This window comes from Channa argus, chromosome 5 (assembly GCF_033026475.1).
Source record: "Channa argus isolate prfri chromosome 5, Channa argus male v1.0, whole genome shotgun sequence".
Classification (NCBI taxonomy): Eukaryota; Metazoa; Chordata; class Actinopteri; order Anabantiformes; family Channidae; genus Channa; species Channa argus.
In genome coordinates this window covers 11,643,938-11,663,830 of record NC_090201.1, presented here as the reverse complement: position 1 = coordinate 11,663,830, position 19,893 = coordinate 11,643,938, and the positions used below count along the sequence as shown (strand labels likewise).

The 19,893-nt window shown below is 41.1% G+C and overlaps 2 protein-coding genes across 12 annotated transcripts in view; one reads left to right on the top strand and one right to left on the bottom strand.

The window, feature by feature from the left end:
* Nucleotides 1–14,085, top strand: part of ppfia4 (PTPRF interacting protein alpha 4) — a 53,476-nt gene extending 39,391 nt beyond the window's left edge. For 5 of the 11 annotated variants that reach the window (XM_067505612.1, XM_067505616.1, XM_067505609.1 and 2 more), the window contains 22 exons: nucleotides 204–335; nucleotides 456–518; nucleotides 1,585–1,676; nucleotides 1,776–1,905; nucleotides 2,340–2,536; nucleotides 3,214–3,442; nucleotides 3,582–3,617; nucleotides 3,699–3,820; nucleotides 4,294–4,406; nucleotides 4,490–4,571; nucleotides 4,691–4,772; nucleotides 4,981–5,181; nucleotides 5,754–5,816; nucleotides 6,466–6,492; nucleotides 8,445–8,620; nucleotides 8,868–8,965; nucleotides 9,557–9,732; nucleotides 10,791–10,859; nucleotides 10,949–11,135; nucleotides 11,292–11,389; nucleotides 12,472–12,990; nucleotides 13,259–14,085. In XM_067505612.1, coding sequence (XP_067361713.1) covers nucleotides 204–335; nucleotides 456–518; nucleotides 1,585–1,676; nucleotides 1,776–1,905; nucleotides 2,340–2,536; nucleotides 3,214–3,442; nucleotides 3,582–3,617; nucleotides 3,699–3,820; nucleotides 4,294–4,406; nucleotides 4,490–4,571; nucleotides 4,691–4,772; nucleotides 4,981–5,181; nucleotides 5,754–5,816; nucleotides 6,466–6,492; nucleotides 8,445–8,620; nucleotides 8,868–8,965; nucleotides 9,557–9,732; nucleotides 10,791–10,859; nucleotides 10,949–11,135; nucleotides 11,292–11,350 — 2,334 coding nt within the window. In that variant the 3' untranslated portion in view covers nucleotides 11,351–11,389; nucleotides 12,472–12,990; nucleotides 13,259–14,085. The remainder of the gene's footprint in view (nucleotides 1–203; nucleotides 336–455; nucleotides 519–1,584; nucleotides 1,677–1,775; nucleotides 1,906–2,339; nucleotides 2,537–3,213; nucleotides 3,443–3,581; nucleotides 3,618–3,698; nucleotides 3,821–4,293; nucleotides 4,407–4,489; nucleotides 4,572–4,690; nucleotides 4,773–4,980; nucleotides 5,182–5,753; nucleotides 5,817–6,465; nucleotides 6,493–8,444; nucleotides 8,621–8,867; nucleotides 8,966–9,556; nucleotides 9,733–10,790; nucleotides 10,860–10,948; nucleotides 11,136–11,291; nucleotides 11,390–12,471; nucleotides 12,991–13,258) is intronic. The other 6 variants (XM_067505614.1, XM_067505620.1, XM_067505613.1 and 3 more) reach the window with 4 other exon arrangements.
* Nucleotides 14,086–14,165: 80 nt separating this feature from the next.
* Nucleotides 14,166–16,794, bottom strand: myog (myogenin). Its single transcript, XM_067506037.1, is given in 4 exon segments — nucleotides 14,166–14,967; nucleotides 15,062–15,161; nucleotides 15,766–16,378; nucleotides 16,380–16,794. Coding segments are annotated over 4 exon segments (945 nt in total). The 5' UTR covers nucleotides 16,493–16,794; the 3' UTR covers nucleotides 14,166–14,848.
* Between the last annotated feature and the right edge of the window lie 3,099 nt (nucleotides 16,795–19,893).

The window sequence follows — 19,893 nt, the reverse complement described above, 5'->3', positions numbered from 1 at the left end:
CTGTGAGATCCACTGTTGGCCAAGAAGACCTCTATCTGGCAGCTGGTTATCTTCAGCTAAATACACCCTTCAACCTTTTATCCATGCAGAGATGTTTGATTAGCTCCATAAACACAGCCAAACATAGTCTGTGTCAAAGAGAACATTTTATGATGTCATTCCCACCATCTATTTCTCTCTTTCTCGCCCTCTCCTCTCATCAGGCTCGTCAAAGGGAAAAAATGAATGAGGAGCATAACAAGCGTTTATCCGACACTGTGGATCGTCTGCTCACTGAGTCCAATGAAAGATTGCAGCTCCATCTGAAAGAACGCATGGCTGCCTTAGAAGACAAGGCAAGGCCTGTACACACACATTCAAAACTGAACAGCAGCGGCTCACACTGTTGTTGTTTCCGTAAAGAAAAAAACTCATTACAGATTTGTTTTGACACCCTTCATGAATTTTATGTCCAGAACTCCCTTATTCAGGATCTTGAGAACTGCCAGAAACAACTTGAAGAATTTCACCATACCAGGGTCAGTAAGAATTAAATTATCATATAACCACTAAAATGCTCTTTTCTTTTCTATTTTCTGCTCATTTATACATTACGTTCTCTTTATTATAGATATAAATATTGGGCATTTTACTCGATTTCAGTTTAGAAGTGTTATGAATTAAAATATTAAGCACTATACAGTACACACCCCCTTGAAAGTTTTCAACTTTTATTTTATTAATTTTTTGAAGGTATATGGCACATGCTTAAATCTCAGCTGCTGAAGCTTATAACTCCTGAACAGGAGTCCTAGGTGTCTTGTTGGCCTCCTTCACTAGTCTTCTTGCATGGTCACTGTGTTTTTTAAGACTGCCTGCTATAGGCAGATTTACACTTAGGGTGAATCTTTATTTTCACAGGGAGGTGTCTGATTATTATTATTTACAGTTTATATATAAGTAGAATAATTTACATTGCTTTGTAGAGATCTGTTTTTGCTTTTCTGTAAATTGTGGGGGAAAGTAAAGAAGTTTTTTAAAATATCTATTTTCTTTCCTTGCTGAGAGTTAGATGAGATTTATACCACTCTCGAACCTGGTTGCTAAATATAAATCTGCAGCCTGTTATCTTAGCTGAACGTGGAAGTGAAGGAAAATCTTACTTTCACCTCAGTTCACTATTAAAACCTTATACCTATATATATATATATATATATATATATATATATATATTGTTTATCTGTACAAAAATATAATAATAGATTGTTTTATTACTACTTCTTGGCCTGGCACAGAGACTAGATGAATTTTGTTTCCTTTTGACAGATTCAGGCTAGCTGTTCCCTCTGTTTCCTGTCTTGTTTGCTAAGATAACCAGCTGCTGGCTGTAGCGTGATATTTATGGTACACACATAAAAGTAGTGTTGGTATTCTAATGTAACATTAGGCGACAAAGCATATTTTCATTCCATGTTTCTGTTTACCAGAATGTCAAACCCAGTCCTAACAGAGTGCTTTGTCTTTCAGTATAGTAGCATTAGAGAAGAGGTCTTGGTAAAGTTAATGACTTTAGGGCACGGCCTATAATACCTCACTCTCCCACAGGAACGGCTGATTGGAGAGATTGAGAAACTGAGAAATGAGATTGACCATTTGAAACGGCGCAGTGGTGCATTTGGAGATGGAACGCACTCTCGGTAGGAAGACACACTCTTTGTCCACATAAGTTGTCTAACCCTCTAATGTACTCATTCCTACATGATTAATGATAACCTTTTGAGTGCATGTCATTCCAGGTCACACCTGGGTAGCTCCAGTGACCTTCGCTTCTCCATGGTGGAGGGTCAAGATGGCCATTATAGCACAACTGTGATTAGGCGGGCACAGAAAGGCAGACTGTCAGCATTACGAGACGACCCAAACAAGGTGCCAATAATGTCTTTATCAAGCCAAAACAACCCCACAGTTCCACACATAGACATAAACAAAACAGGATGGCCAGTTACGAATTACAAGATCAACTATTCTTCTAACCACTTACAACTCCTGACCAGCTCTTAATCCAAGCTCATGTCTGCTTTGCTAATATATGTTAGTGCTTGGCTGATGTACAACAATCTTCACATCTAACTTATCATTCTCTACTAACCTCTCTGTCTTTCTGTCTGTCACCTGCTGCCATGGACATGCTGTCTAATGTAAGTTTCCTGTTCATCCATTTCTTCTCATAACTGGTCACATACTTTCACAGGTGTCATTTTTGTATTTCTACATGTGCACATTTTATCAGGACACAACCATATATTATATTTTATATTTGCATTTATTTATGTTAAACATTGTGTATTTGTTGTGTTTAGGTCTGTGCGGTATTTGAACAGGACTACCCATCTCTACGCGGGAGCGTCAGCCACCTCCTAGGCAGTGACATTGAGGCAGAATCAGACCTCGATGACGACGTTAGCTCAGCCCTGCTGTCCCCAAGCGGCCAATCAGATGCTCAGACTCTTGCTCTTATGCTACAGGAGCAGCTTGACGCTATTAATGAAGAGATAAGGTGACGAATCGCAGACACATTAAATTACAGTACATGGCAATTTCATGATGCCTGTGGGGAATATGGGTAAGTGCAGCAACAAGAAATAAGATAGAGATAAGAGAAAACAAAGTACCCAAGATAATACAACAAAAAATTACAAGAATAGAACAAAATTTAAGACACTAAAGCAAATAAAGGTGCTCCTTCTGCTTCTCGCCAACCTAGTGCCGGACATGATGCACTAGAGCTGATGGTGGCATTAGATAGAGAGATGAAAACAGATAACACCTCTTCACTCTATAGTTCTCATTCTTGCTGAAAAAGGATGCAGTTTATTGCAGTTTACAGTAAACAAGATCCTCTTGTGACACCTCACAGTATGCTTCTGGAGAAAAAATGAAAAGTGGATTTTGATTATGCTGCAGAGGATCCAGACTCCCTTAAGTTAATAATAATAACAACAGTCATAGTGCTACAAAAGAGCATTTTATATAGGATTTGCTTTAAGATGATTGCATTTTCAATCAAATTTTAACAATTACCTTTATTTGTTTAACTAGAGATAGACACTTGAAAAACAACAAAGAATTCAAGTTAAAGGTTCCTGCACAAATACAGGGTGTATATGTTAATAAAGGTATAACAGTAACTCAATTGTGTACTGAATGTGTGCTTGTTTGTATGGGTTACCGCAGGATGATTCAGGTGGAGCGAGAGTCAGCAGACCTGCGCTCTGATGAGATTGAGTCTCGTGTGAACAGTGGCAGCATGGATGGACTTAATGTGACACTTAGACCTCGGGCTCTGCCCACCTCTGCTACTGCACAGTCCCTGGCATCGTCCTCCTCTCCGCCTACCAGCGGCCATTCTACGCCAAAACACCATGCACGCAACACCAGCCACCATCTAGGCATTATGACTCTGGTCAGAGAGCTCAACCCCCCCACACAGACGCACACACACACACACACACACACACACACACACACACACACACAGTATATTGATCATGAATAAAACTGTTTGGCTTCTTTTGTAACGTTTATTGTTTTCTTTCCTATAGCCAAGTGACTTGAGGAAACACCGCAGGAAAGTAGCAGTAAGTTTGCAAACACAAGTAAAATTTCACCACTTTCTTTTGGCAGACTGCTATTTTGAATTCTCTCTATAACTCTCCCAGTCGCCAGTGGAAGTGGACAAAGCTACTATAAAGTGTGAGACATCACCTCCCTCTTCACCTCGCAGTTTACGCCTGGAAACCAATTTCGCCCAGTTCACAGGCAGTCTTGAGGATGGTCGGGGGTAAAAATACACACACACACGTGTTTTCCTGAACAGACACCTCCCCATTAACTATACGGTTAGGTAAACTTTGAACACAATTTTATTATGTACCAGAACAGCAGAAGAAAAGCTCAGTCACTGTGTTCTGTAGCCAAGTAAATACAAAACATCCCAATATAACAGGAACAAAACAAATCAAAAGTAAAATAATGGTTTCCACCCAGCATAAAAATTACCATAAAGGTTTAAAGGTTTTTAAACAAAATTATATTGGGCAAAAAAATCTGTTTTGTCTGTTTTCTGGCACATTTACACATGATAAAGCAGAACAAAATGTTTCTGTTGTGTAAAGGTTCACTTTAATTCAACTATGAATTTATGTCAGCTTGACACACAGTTCATTATTTAGCTAGCTCATTAACAGCAGGCTGTACATGTCGGTATAAATCTTTGTTCCTGCTAGTCAGTCTCACCGTTTTATTTGGGTGTAGAAAGCAGAAGAAAGGCATCAAGTCATCTATTGGCCGGTTGTTTGGGAAGAAGGAGAAGGGTCGAATGGACCAGACACTGGGGCGGGATGGACAGCCTCTACCAGCCCTATCAGGTACATGACACACTACATTGTTTGGTCCCTTGGCATAGACTCAGACTGTGTTTGATTTACAGAGAGGTTTTGCTATATTTCAGACTTTGAGATTGGCATCGGTGACACTATGACTCTGGGAAAACTGGGCACTCAAGCTGAGAGGGACCGCAGGATGAAGAAAAAGTAAAAAATCCTTTTTTACTCTGCGGTCTTTCTCCATTTCTTTTTTTTTTATTTTACTGATTTACCTGAAGTTCTGTTATTTCTCTTTTCCACCTTCCTCCTTTCAATTCTGTTTTTAGACATGAGCTTCTAGAAGATGCCAGGAAAAGAGGTCTGCCATTTGCCCAGTGGGACGGCCCAACAGTTGTTTCCTGGCTAGAGGTATTCCACTAATGTGTTTTTGTGTCTTCCAGCCACACATTTTCTAGTCTTAATGTGAGGCTGCCACTACATCTAATACAAAAGCTGATACAATTATATCAAATACCCGACTGAACACTGCAGCCGGTTCTGCACTTCCTTTTCTTTTTATCTGACTTTTTATGGTGACAATGATGGTGACGTTGAATATCTTGATCACTGTCACTAGCTATGGGTGGGTATGCCGGCGTGGTATGTGGCAGCCTGTCGTGCTAACGTGAAGAGTGGAGCCATCATGTCAGCTCTGTCAGACACAGAGATCCAGAGGGAGATTGGCATCAGCAACCCCCTTCACCGACTGAAACTGCGCTTGGCCATCCAGGAGATGGTCTCCCTCACCAGCCCCTCTGCACCACTCACCTCCAGAACGGTAAAAAAACATACAACTGCAATTTCATGTGCATATAAAAATAGCATATAAATAAAGTATCACATGACCCCAGACAAACCATAACTACACCCAAAAACTCTTTCACCGTTATCTTTATTTACACTCTTCATGCTGGGGTGATGATGCCACAATCTTTTTTTTGTTCCATCACCACAGTAGGGGTTGGTTTCTGCCTTCAGTTGGGTTGATTTATCCTTTTCTGCTGCCATAACTTGCATGGGGGTTCTCCTGAAAACAACACAGAAAAAGTGCCAGATATAGCTAAAAACTACCTGCCTGAAGTACACTCCCTCCCTTGGCATCACTCAATACAATGTTTGTCTTTGTGTGTGTCTGCGTCTGTGTGTGTGTGTGTGTGTGTGTGTGTGTGTGTGTGTGTCTGTGTTGGCGTGTTAAAAATTTACACACAATTGCATTCTTTGCTGCATTTGTGTGTGTTTGCATGCTTTTGTGTGTGTGTGTGTGTGTGTGTGTGTGTGTGTGTGTGTGTGTGTGTGTGTGTGTGTGTGTGTGTGTGTGTGTGTGTGTGTGTGTTTTCGTTCTCTGAACAGTCCTCCGGAAATGTGTGGGTGACTCATGAAGAGATGGAGAACCTGGCTTCCTCCACTAAAGCGGTCAGTACCATCTGGGTGCTCTCCCCCCTCCTCTCTCCATCCACTTCCATCAAACACTTGCACTGGTCCCACCACGACTCACATATGTCCTTTCCCAGAAGACCCCTTTAAATACTCACTACTTTACATGCTGACGTATTTTTGTGCTCATGCTGGGTACGTGGGTGTCTGATGTAACTAATGTAACCTGTTGTCATGTAATCTGTGTCTCCAAGAGAAGTAAATTAATGTGGCGCAGGAACGGAGAGCGGTTGTCCACCAATCTTGCAGTTGTTGGTTTGATCCCGGCTCCTCTGGTCACATGTCAAAGTGTCCTTGAGCAAGACACTGAACCCCAGCTTAGTTGTTCCCAATCAGCGTTGGCCAGCTTTACAGCACACCGATCGGTGTGTGAGTGTGATTGTGAAAATGGTTGAATAAGAAGCAGTGTTAAGTGCTTTGAGTGCCAATGGGTAGAAAAGTGCTATATAAGTGCAGACCATTTAAATTAGTGATGCATATCTGTATTTATATTTAACAGCAATGATTGAAGGTTACACGCAGAGATTAAACTGAGAAGAGCTTTGTGTGTCTGTTATTGAATGTGCAGTGCTTGGTCAGCCCCTGTCTCTCTAACCTTGTATGTTGTCTCTACCATGCTGCCACTAAGGAGAATGAGGAGGGCAGTTGGGCACAGGTGAGATTGCTGATCTGCAAACATCTGTCTGCACACACACTGAAATGCTCTTCACTAACACATGCACATACACATGTATTTGAAAAAGGGCATCCTAATCACCTTCAGCGTTATATTATATATTCTTTGGTCGGACGAGAAATGACATGAGACATGACAAGACTGGATGTTGCTGTTGACTTTTCTATGCAATATAAGAAGATGTCTGCTACAATTTTGGAGCCACGGTGCAATTATATTGAAATTCTTGTATCATTTACTATATATAGGATTTTATGTCTTTATTTGACAGTAAGCACATGTGCTTGACTTTTGTCACAGGACAGTGGTGGAGTGGTTAGTGCTGCCACCTCACAGCTAGAAGGTCCCAGTTCTAAATCTATCTGCTGGCTGTGTGGGGTTTGCATTTTCTCCCTGTGCTTGCATTAGTTTCCTATGGGTACTCTGGTTTCCTCCCACAGTCCAAAGACATGCATGTTAGGATAATTGGTCTCTAAAACTCTAAATTGCACATTGAATTTTGCATTGCATTGAATGTTAGTGGTTGTTTCTTTGTGTATGTCTCTCTTTTTTGGCCCTGAGATAGACTGGTGACACCAATGACAGCTGGGACAGGCTGCTATTAGCAGTTAAAGATGATGGATTGACAGATTAACCGTTATCCTTATATTTCATATTTTTAATTTCATATCACAAATCCAAACATGAATATATTTTATAAGTGAAACAATATATTAGTTACAGCTGACAGACATTTGTACTATGTCATTAGTAAGTTTAGTGAGACAAGTTTTGCCCCTTACTTATCCACTAAAAATGTAACATGATAATGCTATAGCAGGAAAAATAAGGTCATAATAAAAATGTAATTCCCATTATTTTTAGTCCTACACAGCAGCGCTCTCGCTTTCAGATCTGAGACCACATAAATGATGCATTAACTGACCCAGAATGCCCATTTCTTCAGATGTAGCTAAAGCTCATAAGAAAAACTAGCAACCTAACATTATATAGACCAACATGAACAACTTGCTGCTAACTCCCCGTGAATAACATCTGCAACGCTAATGACTATAACCACAGAGCAGTGTTGCAGTTTGTATGAGGCATGATCAATCATTTTAATAAACCCAAAATGTAAAATAATTCCCCTTCTCCCTACCTGAATACAGTGTACTCTATAGTGTGTTTGACATTTTGGGTCCAAATGTTGAGCATGTAAATTTATACACTATATAGTGCATTTAAAGGACCCCAAAATACAACATTAAGAGTAGTGGACATGGTAGTACACTACTTTCTCCTAACAGTCCCACAATGCAAAGCTCCCCGTTTTAGATCAGAACAAATTACCGGTGTGTGTCTCGAGCAGCCGCTAGTGATGACACAACATGACAAGAGTTAGTACTGCAAGTTTCCGGAATGTCAACTGACTGTCCACTATTGGATTAACTACATAGTTTACGTTACATAGCAGGGAATGAGTAGGGAATGGTTGAGTAGGGGGTGATTTTGGACACATAGTCTTTTCCATTAGTAAAACAGTGGAGCTGATTTAGAGCCAGTCTTTACGGTACCTATCTTTAGGCTAACCATTACAGCAATGTGTTACAAACAACTGACCTTGGATCTGCCATTAGTGATTTAATCTGCTGATGTCTCATGAGACAGCCACTTTCACCACTCACAGCCTCTTTAAAACTCACTGTTAAAATTTTGTTGCAGTCAGACTATTGTCTGGGTCTGCTCAAAGTTTCTTTGGTTTGGTTCATAAAACAATAAATAGTGATCTACAACCTATTTTTTTACACAAAAACTTTAATTAAATATATCCAGGCCTAAGTACAAGTAAAATTGCAAAGAAATACTCCAAAACAATATTAAATCCTCAAATCTCCCTTCCTCAGTTGCAAAAACCATTAACATTACAGTTTGTCCTCCTCTTCCTGTAGACTCTGGCTTATGGAGACATGAATCATGAATGGATAGGGAACGAATGGCTGCCCAGCCTTGGTCTGCCTCAGTACCGCTCCTACTTCATGGAGTGTCTCGTGGATGCACGCATGCTGGATCACCTCACCAAGAAAGACCTGAGGAGCCACCTCAAGATGGTGGACAGCTTCCATAGGTCTGTGGGGATGCTGTTTGATCAGCCTGCACTTTCATACTTTTCAGATACCAGATACATTAGCAATGGAGATTAGAAAGCTAATGATGCATATGTGCTTATCCTTCTCTGCATGTGCAACTATTTATGTTTCTATGTCTTTTTCTCTCTCTCGCTGTATGTGTGTGTGTGTGTGTGTGTGTGTGTGTGTGTGTGTGTGTGTGTGTGTGTGTGTGTGTGTGTGTGTGTGTGTGTGTGTATATATCAGGGCTAGTCTGCAGTATGGGATTATGTGCTTAAAGAGACTAAATTATGACAGAAAAGACCTGGAGCGGCGGAGAGAGGACAGCCAACACGACATGAAAGGTACACTTTACAAACACCCCACACACACAGTGTCAAAAAGCACACACAAATAATTCTCATACAGAGTCTCAACAGACCAGAGTACCACCTAGTGGATTTGCCTGATATTCGTAATTTGGCTTAAACATTTAAACAGCTGCACATTACTCACTCACCCACTGAAGCAGGCCTACAGTCTTATTATCCAAATCTGTGCCATTTTTCACACACAGACACACACGCACACACTTCTTCAGATCTAGCGAGTCTTGCACTCGCCCTTTTGACCTTGAGTTCAGCACATGAACTTGACTCAGCTGTTGTGTCAAATCAGAGTCCTGCCCTGTTTACACCGTACACACACACACACACACACACACACACACACACACACACACACACACACACTGCCTGTTCCAACTTGGAAAGCTGGCTGACAGCTGTACTTTAAATGAACAAAGGGAATGTGCCAGTGGGTTGACACTATGTAGCCATACACATTATATCTTTTTTTCTAGTTCGTTTTCTGAAATGGTTCGCTTATATTTTCTCTTTCTCTGACATAAACTGTGTTTATTTTCTGGTAATGATATATTTTCTCTTCTACTTTAGATGTGCTAGTGTGGACCAATGAGCAGGTTATTCACTGGGTCCAGTCCATTGGTCTAAGGGAGTATAGCGGCAACATGTTGGAGAGTGGCGTTCATGGAGCACTCATTGCTCTGGACGAGACCTTCGACTACAGTAGCCTTGCTCTTATCCTGCAAATTCCTATGCAGAACACACAGGTGGTTATAAAGGAACCATTTATACTCAACATAAAATGATTTGAATGTGACAAGATATCAAGTGTTTTTAGGGAAAGTTTGATCAATTTTGTGGCAAGGCCTAATACATTATGAAATAAAACATCTGTATGATATTGGCTAAAAACATTCAATTCGTACCAGTAGGATTGTTTTTTATATTAGAACATAATATCCCACACATTCTAAACTTCTTTTCCAGTACTGGAGTTTCACTGCAGGCATTTTATACACCCAGTCCATCTTCCAGCAGTCATAGCTGTTGAGATTTTATGAGAGTGGATGATTTACTTTTTGTTGATGCAGTGGTTTGTGTGCAATCAGTATGGTGCCAACGTTTAATGTAGCACTGCTTCAGATTCTCAAAAAAGTGGGAACAGGGGCAACAAAAGGCTGGAAAAGTAATTGCTGCAAATAAAAAACTAATGGAGGAGCATATGACAACTTATTAGGTTAATTGTCAATAGGTCAGTAGACTTGAAGACATTAAAGATCCCATCATTTACAGTATATAATATGATCAAAAGGTCAAAACTTGATGCGTGTGATCTTCGGACCCTCATGTAGTCTTGCATTAAAAACAGACATGATTTTTTACTGGACATCACTACATGGACTCAGGAACACTTCCAGAAATGACTGTATGTGAACATAGCTCACTGTGCAATCTACAAATGTAAGTTAAAGCTGTATCATGCAAAGAAGAAGCCATATGTGAACATGATCCAGAAACACCACCATGTTCTCTGGGCCAAAGCTCATTTTAAATGGTCTAAGTCTGTATCGGTTGTTCTGAGATTAAAAGTGCTCAGTTGTTCTCTGCCAGAATTCACTGGAAAGAATCTTGCCCACATTTTCATAACATGTGAATGTTTCTTGCAACTCAACAACAACAAAAAAACATAAAGGTTACTACTATTTATCATAGGAATAATTTTCAGTTTCAAGAGTTTCACTGACACGTTGCCACGAGCTTCTGTTCATTTTGGATCCCTGTTGTTTGAATCACTATGCCACCTGCTTTGTGTGCTGCATTTCAGGCAAGGCAGGTTCTGGAGAGGGAATTCAACAACCTGTTAGCCTTGGGGACGGACCGACGACTCGAGGAGGTGACCTCGCAAAATGCTGCTTTGATCAAATACTGCATTTTTGAAAAAGGGTCTATTGCCTGACCATATTTTCCTCCCTGTCCCTGTAGAGTGGGGATGACAAGACTTTTCGACGCTCTCCATCATGGCGCAAGAGGTTTCGAGCACGTGAGGGAGGGGCCGGGCTGGGGATGATGGCGGGCTCTATGGAAACACTACCTGCCGGCTTCCGAATGCCCTCCATGTCCATGGCGCCTTCTATGAATTTGATGCCCAAGAAACAGCTCCAGCCTGAAGGTGAGTTACAATACAAAGAAATCTACTCTACTTACTGTTATTTCTGTGTATATCTATGTTCCTGCCATTCTCTATGCTCATCCTGACTGACTAACTGCATGCTGTATCCTCTTTGTCCTGCTGCGCCCACATCCCTATGTGCCACGTCCTGTCAAGCTCCTCCCCCAGCACCTCCGAGACTTGACCCCTCGGCGGTGCGGACCTATTCGTGCTAACCACTCTCTGCTTACTAACAGGAGCGCTAATGCTAACAGGTAAGATAACAAAAGCTACCAGACACACCTGAACTCATAGGTCAGTGTGCATTTAACCAGCATTGCTCAGAAAATGTGACAACTTTTTCTCTCTAGAATACCAAGTGCATAAAAGACAAACGTCCCTGAATACAGTAACTTTTCCTGGTTTTACTTATAACCGCAATTCAAAAAAAATTGGCACAATAATTTGCCAATCTCATAAATCCTATATTGTTTAAACAATAAAACATAAAAAACATATTAGATTAAACTGAGACATTTTACCATTTCATAGAAAATATTAGCTTAATTTGAATTTGATGACAGCAACACATCTCTAATAAGTTTGCAACAGGGTTAACACAAGGGTGGAAAAGTAATTGCTGTGAATAAAAAAAATATTGGAGGAGCATTTGACAGTAACAGGACTGGGTACAAAAGGAGAACTTCAGTGAGGCAGAGCTTCTTGAGTGTAAAGATGGGCAAAGGCTCCCCAATATGCAACAAACTGCATCTAAAAATTTTGGAACATGTTCCTCACCGTAATATTTTGAAGACTTAAAAGATCTCATCATCTACAGTATATAATATGATCAAAAGATTCAGAGAATGAGGAGAAATCTCTGTGCACAAGGTACAAGGCCAAAGGTCAAAACTTGATGGGCGTCAGGCAGCACTGCATTAAAAACAGACATGATTTTCTACTGGACATCCCTGCATGCAACATTCCTCTCCTAAACTCCAGCAACTGGTCTCCTCACTTCCTATACGATTACAGAAAGTTGTAAAAGGATGAGAAGATGCCACACAATGATAAACATCGCCTTGTTCCAACTTTTTTTAAATGTGTTGCTGCCATCAAATTCAAAATCAGCTCATATTTTCCATGAAATGGTAAATTGTCTCAGTTTCAACATCTGCTATGCTGTTTATGTTCTATTGTGAAAACAATATAGGATTGATGAGATTGGCAAGAGGCGTAGTTTTGGCATTTACAGGTTTTCCTCAGTATGTGTCTAAGAAATGATAATTTTAATACATGTATGTATTCTCTTTGTGAGAGTTAAACCAATATGCTTTCTCTTTTTTTCGTCTTCCAGTGCATTCTCATTACTTATACGGATACATGCTTGCGGCCTTTTGAGAGTGATATGCCAAATCTGGATAGGGTGATCTGGGTGCCACTGGGGGGGAGTGTGGTCTTCACCCCTTTGTTGCCCAGCCTCACCTCCCACCTTTCATCTCTCACCTCTCCTTCGGACACGTGCAATACAGAGGCCAACTCTGACCTTTTGAACTCTTGAGAGTGCTCATTGGCTGCGCTCGCTGCTGTAAAGGAGACTCATCCTGGTCTCTCCCAGTTTACCCCAGTGCTCCCAGTAGCCTCGTTGTTGTGGTGTTGTGCTCCTGCTCCTCTGGTCTCAGCTGTGGGTTAATGTCCTGGTTCTCATAGTCTCACCATGGCCAAGTCCAAACCAATTTTCCTGTGTGTTCACATCCTGAGATACATAACAGACTAAAAGGGATGGAGACCGCTCAGGGATTTGGACTTGGATATGATGAATACTTGTATAAATGGCGGATTCCACTGCACATTGCCCCTCTACCGGTTATGCAAGGTATTACTCATTTATTGTCTCTGTACATAAAATGAATGACTTATGTTTTTTAAAGAAATAATATATATATATATATATATATATATATATATATATATATATATATATATATATATATATATATATATTGGAAATAAATATGGTAAAAATATTATATCATTGCTGTATGAACCCCAATGCCATGTATTCGATAGTGACTGTTTTCGCTCTCTTTCTTTCTATTTCTCTCTTGTCGGGCCTTTGTGTGTCTTTCGCTGTATGCTGTAAGTGTGTGAATCGTTAGTGGGAGGGACTCACTAAGGAGGAGGTGTGTTTCTACAAGGACTCTTCACAGGTTCATGGGTCCAATTTCAGACTTCTCTCTTTTCCACTTCTCTTCCCTTCTCGTGCCCCTTTGACACTATGTAGCTGTTACATCTCCTCTCTGCGCCTCTCTCGCCTTCTTTACAACACTATGTAGCCTAGAATAGAGAGAATCCTTTAATACAAAGTGTGTCTACTGTATGTTTGAGTGTGCGTGAGAAAATGAGTCTGTCCGCTTGAGACTTGTAAAGAGGTTTTGTGTGTGACAGGCCAACCCCAGTCATGTGACCATGACTTTTGTCTGTAGATGGGTAGTGTGAACACTGTAGCTCCTCTTTGTTGATTCCTTATTCTCTCTTCTCTCCAATGAAACTGTAAACTGCTGCTCAACATCAGCCAATGATATCAACACTAAACTGCTCAAAGTGACAGATTCATCGAAAGCTGTCCCATCATCTCTTTTTTAGTTGCTGTGAAGATGTGCCAGTGAGCAGTCAGGACTCTTGGCTGACCAACTCCTCATCCAATAAGAACACAGCATATGAACCAGTGAGGTGCTGGCTGGGTGTACAATCTCCGATTTATTTATTTAAGTTTAAATTTTTTGTTTGGTTTACAGTTTTTCCAAGGTGTTTCAAAAGGTGTAATGTGCTATGTGGCAGCTATGAGTACTGTGTCTTTATTCCAGGTGTGAAACAATGCTGACAAATCAAGATTTTATCATTTGGCTATTGAAAGTGTACTGTATTTATGACACTATATAGACATAAGTAAAGCTGTTTTTTTTTAAGATTTTGGATGTTGTCTTCCTTTTGAGGTTCTTACTCACAGTGTTTCATTTTTGTTACAGACAACAAAAGACAATGTATTGAAAATGGTCTTTATTGCAAAATTTTGACAGAAAATATCACTTTTTGGAACATCTACAAATACACAACAATCTTAGTTGAAAAAGTCACAAATAAGTTAGCAAAAAATAAAAAATAAAATGGCAAAACCACTCTGTAGAAAAAGGGAACGTATTTACATCACTAGCATTCATAACCAGTTTAAATTAAGCGGATCTTGGTCAAAACTGCCATGGTACATATTGGCCCCACAAATAAACTCGTGATTTTTTAAGCACAAAACACACACAAAAGAATGAAAGATCAGGGAAAGGTTCTGAAAAGATTACAACTTAAATAAAGTAAGGAGAAAGGGCTTTGTCATTACTTTTTTGCTCTATCAATCTGAAAACAATCCTAACAGATTGATTCTAGTAACTATGTCTTGGGTACATGCAATAAGATCCTGTGGATGCGGCAGGTCTGGACCACGGGATAAAGCAGGGAATAAAGGGAATAGGGCCTCATTGTGAAAAGAAGGAATTGGCTTGCAAGCTCACAGATCAGCAGTTCAGAGTTACAATCCTGATAAATCACAAATTTAGTACTTAGATTGTTAGGCCTGAGGATTATTGAAATGGGAGTCTAGGATTGGTTGTCAGCCACCATAGCCAATTATGATATTGCTCTTTGTATGTGGCTGTCAGTGCATCTATGAGTCAGAAGGTCTATTTGGGAATGTCCACAGGAAAGGCAACAGCACCGTCTGCTGCAGAGATGCTGTCCACAATGGAAGTCAGGGCACGCATGTTGCCCTGCTCTGGAGAATCGGCAGCACTCAGAAGATCTGCAGAGAGTCCCAGTCACACATTCAGCATCTGAGCAAGGCCACGCTGACCTGACTGTGTAATCTGATGACACTGTGTGCCAACTGTACTCACCCTCGCTGCTGTAGTTCTGCGTGCACTGCTCTGGAGTGCTGCTCCATTCTGGGCTGCTGCAGCAGGTGCTGCCCGAACTGGGCTCGCTTGACGATGACACCTGTTACCATGGAGATGCACACACAGGAGTTGCTGTCATTCACTCTGTGTTATGACACAGCACACCCCATCTCACACAGAAACACAGACAACACTAGTCCAGTGTAGCACACATAGTGTAGCACACCAATGCATCCTGTGTCACCAAATCTACATCTAAATGATCTAAACAATCGAAAGCTAGACAACTATCTCAGATAAGACTAATGAGACTTTTCTGTGATTAAAAACCAAGTGAAAAAAATTGGTTGGCCACTCAATAAGTCTGTATTTGGCACCTGTCTCATCCGTTTGTTATCTGTGTCTAGTCGAACCGAAAGACAAGCAAAATCTATGTATTTTCTGAAACACAACTGACCTAAAAACAAAGTTAAAAAAACGTATGACACCAAATACCAGCGTTTCCCATCAAAGTTACTATCAAAGCGTATCCACAGCAATCAGTTTAAAGCAGGTTTTGACATGAATCAGTTCATTAAGATCACACGTTGCATTTTTCCATTTTTTGTTGTTTTGTTCTCTGTTTTTTTTGTTGGCCTATTTTCTATGTTGTCAGCATTTATGTTGTGAACTTCTTCTCCTCATACCTCCTGTGTCCTACTCACTCTGGGCTGAGCTGGGCTGGGTCGGTAGTGCAGTCCCTGCTGCCCTGTCTCAGTGTCCTGCTGGTTGAGGGAGGACACCAGGGCCTGCAGCCTTTCAATATACTGGATGGCGCTTCGCAAGATCTCCACCTTGGGAAGCCTTTGGTTGGGGTTCATCAGGGTGCTCCTCTTCAGAGCCTCAAAGGCCTCGTTCACCTTCTTCAGTCGCCTCTTCTCCCTCAATGTGGCCGCTCTCCGCCGGTCCATGGTCACGGTCTTCCTTTTGCACAGCTTACAGGCCCAGGGCAGGCACTGGCCAGGACAGTGAGGCTCAGAGTGAGGTGACAGGCTTGATGGAGATGCTTTGTCCTCTGTTCCTGAGGTCCCGACTCCAACACCCCCAGACAGACCCCCACACAAGCCCATCATGGTGTTCCTATCCTGGTAGCTTGCTTGGTCATACCCCCCAGGCAGGCGAGAGGGGAAGTAATTGTCCCCTCCCTCGTAAAAGCGCTGGTCAGGGAAAAAGTAAGGGTTGGTCTCGAAAAGCTCCATACTGGACAACGATGTGGTCTGGATGTGATGGGACAAAAATCCCTGCCTCCCTTGAAACTGCTCTTCGGCCCTGCTCCTGGAGCAAGTGTGTCAGAGTGTACGTGTGGGTGCCTGTCTTCTGGTCTGGCTTGGGTTTGTGATGAGTGGAAGACGTGTGGAGAACAACTGGTGTGGAGCAACTGTAGGCTGGCATTTAAACCCCTCTGCCTGCTGCAGGATCATAGGGTTAAATTTAGCACGAGCCCCCAGAAACCTGACACGACGTTTAGCTGTTGCTGCACATCTACACTTCACATCTTTGTTGGGCTCTGCTCTCTAGGGCTTTGAGGCCTGTGTGTATGTCCTTGTGGGCCTTATTAGCTTGTGTGTGGGTCTTATGAGGCAAGGATATGATCAAGTTGCTGTGGAAATGGGAGAGATAACCTCGGATCAAAGATGTCCGTCTTAATGAGCTAATCCTAGACTTGCGTCTCTCTCTATGACACTATACATGAGGTTCCCTGCCATGAGGAAGGAGGAGGGGACCAGGCAGTAGGGACATTCTGCAGACAGCTGTCACTTCTACTAGAGAGCAGTGAGAAGATGTTTCACTTGAGTACTTGATGGAAGGGAAATTAGTCCAGAGACGGTTGTTTACACAAAAGTAGGTAGGAGATAAACACTTTTCAGGATGACCACCTACATCAGTCTTGAAAATGTAAACGTTGTGATAACATAAATGCCCTTGCAATTGTTGTTGGCTCTGGGTTTTATGCAACCACATTCATATCTGCTGACTTTTCTTCCAAGATGATTGCACAGTGTATTGCAAGTGACCTTGTGAGCTATTCTAGACTCTGAACCAGACAGGCCAGCACATGAACGGACAGAGTACAGTAAGTGAAAACCACGTTGGCATCAGCTCCTATTACTCTCACTAACTACTAAAGGGATTATAATAAAACAGACCAGAAGCAGAGCCCTTCGTTGTCCTGACCTCTTCCATCCAGTCACAGTGTTAGCCTAGCCACCAGGTGTTAATCTTTCCGGGACACGTCTCACCTCATAGCGTACCAGCTAATTCAGACTGACAAAAACAGTCACTTCTGTTAGTAACAGTAACAGAGATACACATACTGTATCAAGCATAAAATGTATAGGGGCATGCTGGTGGGCCAATGACCAAGTCAAGACTGAGACATCTGTTTCATTTGGTCTTTTCTCTGCATAATTTCCAAGTATACTTTCAGTATTTCCATTGTTTTTCCCCCAAAAGACACGGTGAAATACTTCAAACTATCCTTAAAATCAGCATCATAACACCATAGCTTCATAATAATTTATGAATTACTGTTCTCATAAATAACTATTAATTAAGTGTTTTTTTATTGGTCAGATAACTCCATTATGGAGTCCCAGTTATCAATATGCAATTAAATTGGGTTAGTTTCCATCATTTAAGCTTGATATTCATGTTATATTATGGTGTAATGAACTATTTAGGCTCCACAGAGTCTAGGCCAAGATATCACAAATAATCAGCTGGGCCTCATAATAGGTGTCACCGTTCTCTTGCCTTACCCTACTTAAGCTAAGCCTACATTCACCTGCACAAAGAGTAAACATTTATTGGCATAATACAAATTCAAATACAATACTCATATTAACATTGTACTGTATCTACTTATGCACAGTTACTGTGGTTTACCCCGCCGATTTTAGTAGCAGGTTTATCTGTCAGCATCTGTCAGTAGTCCAGCTGTTAATCGTCTTTACAATCTGTAGTTCTTCTAATTTTACTACCAATTGTAAGTTATACCAACCAAAATGACCACTGTTAGTGCACCTCTAAAACATTCTTAAATTCTATCCTCACAACACTTTACCAGTGCTTTAAAATAAACTTTTATACCTCAGGGTAATAAAGCCTTTGTACAGGTGTAGACTGATGTATAGTACACACCATGATTGCTGATCAAGCTAGCTGTCAATCACTAGTGTTTAATTTTAGGTAATTAATGGGAGTGTGATTGCATACTACAAAAACTATAAAAATAGTATTTAAAAAAAACTGAGCTGTAACTATTTCATTTAAATGTGCCAGTACGTGGATTGCGGTATTGTGCATGCCGGCTCAAGGGTATAGTTAACTGGATAAACAGAACAAGGTTGTTGTGAAATTAATTAATTACACCATCGCTTTTTCTGCTGTTTAAGGGCCTAGTGTCTCTTACATCTTAATGGAACCCCTAATTTAAATTTGATCAAATGTAGGTGTACAGGAAGCCTGTAAAATGTGAAAAGTGGTAACAAGCAAAACAAACATCCACTGTGTTGTCTGCTACAGGTGTTTAGTTAACAGCTTTCGGCTTGTCCCTTCAGGGGTCACCACAACAGATTGTGTTCTGCACATTGCTTTGGCATGAGTTTTTACCCCAGATGCCCATCCTGCCGCAACCCTCACAATTTATCCGAGCCCACCAAGGTGGCCCTTAAAGGCTAGAAGGGGCCACACCTGGTGCGGTGGGATTCAATCACTTAATTCTAACTTAATTCTAATTTAAACTCACCACATGACTTCATTCACTGGGCTGTCCCTTACTTATTTACTCAAACTCCCTCATCCAGGTCTCCAGTCTCTCCTTTGATCCCAGACAAAGTTCTTCATCTCACAGGTACCATAATAGGGGAACTATCTGCCTAGGTCTACACAATCAGCAACTTCACTCCAAATATTCAAAAAGATGTTAAAGCCAGAAATCCTCTGTGGCTTCAGTTAAACATGAGAAGAAATAAACTCCTTGCTTCTTTTTTTATAAATCACTTTGGATAAAAGTGTCTGCCAAATGACTAAATGTAAATGTACATTTATTGTTTTTACTTATATTCCTAATTTTGCTGCATTGGCAATGAATTTACACTTGCATGGTGATTTAAAACAAAAAATGTGAATTGAATTGATCTGATTTATTCTAAGATTAAATTACTTGGCAGTGGTTTCAGGCCTGGGTGATGGGTCGTGGCCTAGTCCTGGGGTTTGGGGCTGAGGCACAGTTGAAACTTGGCACACTGCTGCAATGGGTTGTCAGGTTAGTCTGTGATGGATAGTCACTGATGGTGGAGCAAGCACAAAGACGCCTGTGTTGGACTCAGGGGTAAAGCAGGGAGGGGGTCTGCAGTGTGTCAGAGTCACTCATAACCCTCTGTCATCTTAACCCATTGTCAGCAGAAGTGGAGAACTTGTGTCTGTGTGTTTTTGTACTAGTGTCAGGGACACATTCGTATCTTTTGTGGGGAACAAGTCCCCTCTCAGCATTTTAGAGACTAGGGAAGACTGTGTGTTAACTGTTTTTAAATATTATACATACTGTCACTTCCATTCTCAGTTCACTCAAATGAAGCCCAACACCCACTTTTACGCATGTGAAACCAATTACTATACGTTTCAAGTATTGAAAGAAGCAAACACCTCAAAGCAACCTAATAAACAGCAATGTGGCAACTCTAGATGACAGTGTGATGTAGAATCAAAACAGTTTACCCTGAAACTAGATAAATACATTTTGTGCATGTGTGCAGGTCCTCATGTGTGCGTGTTTATGTATGTCTGTAGTA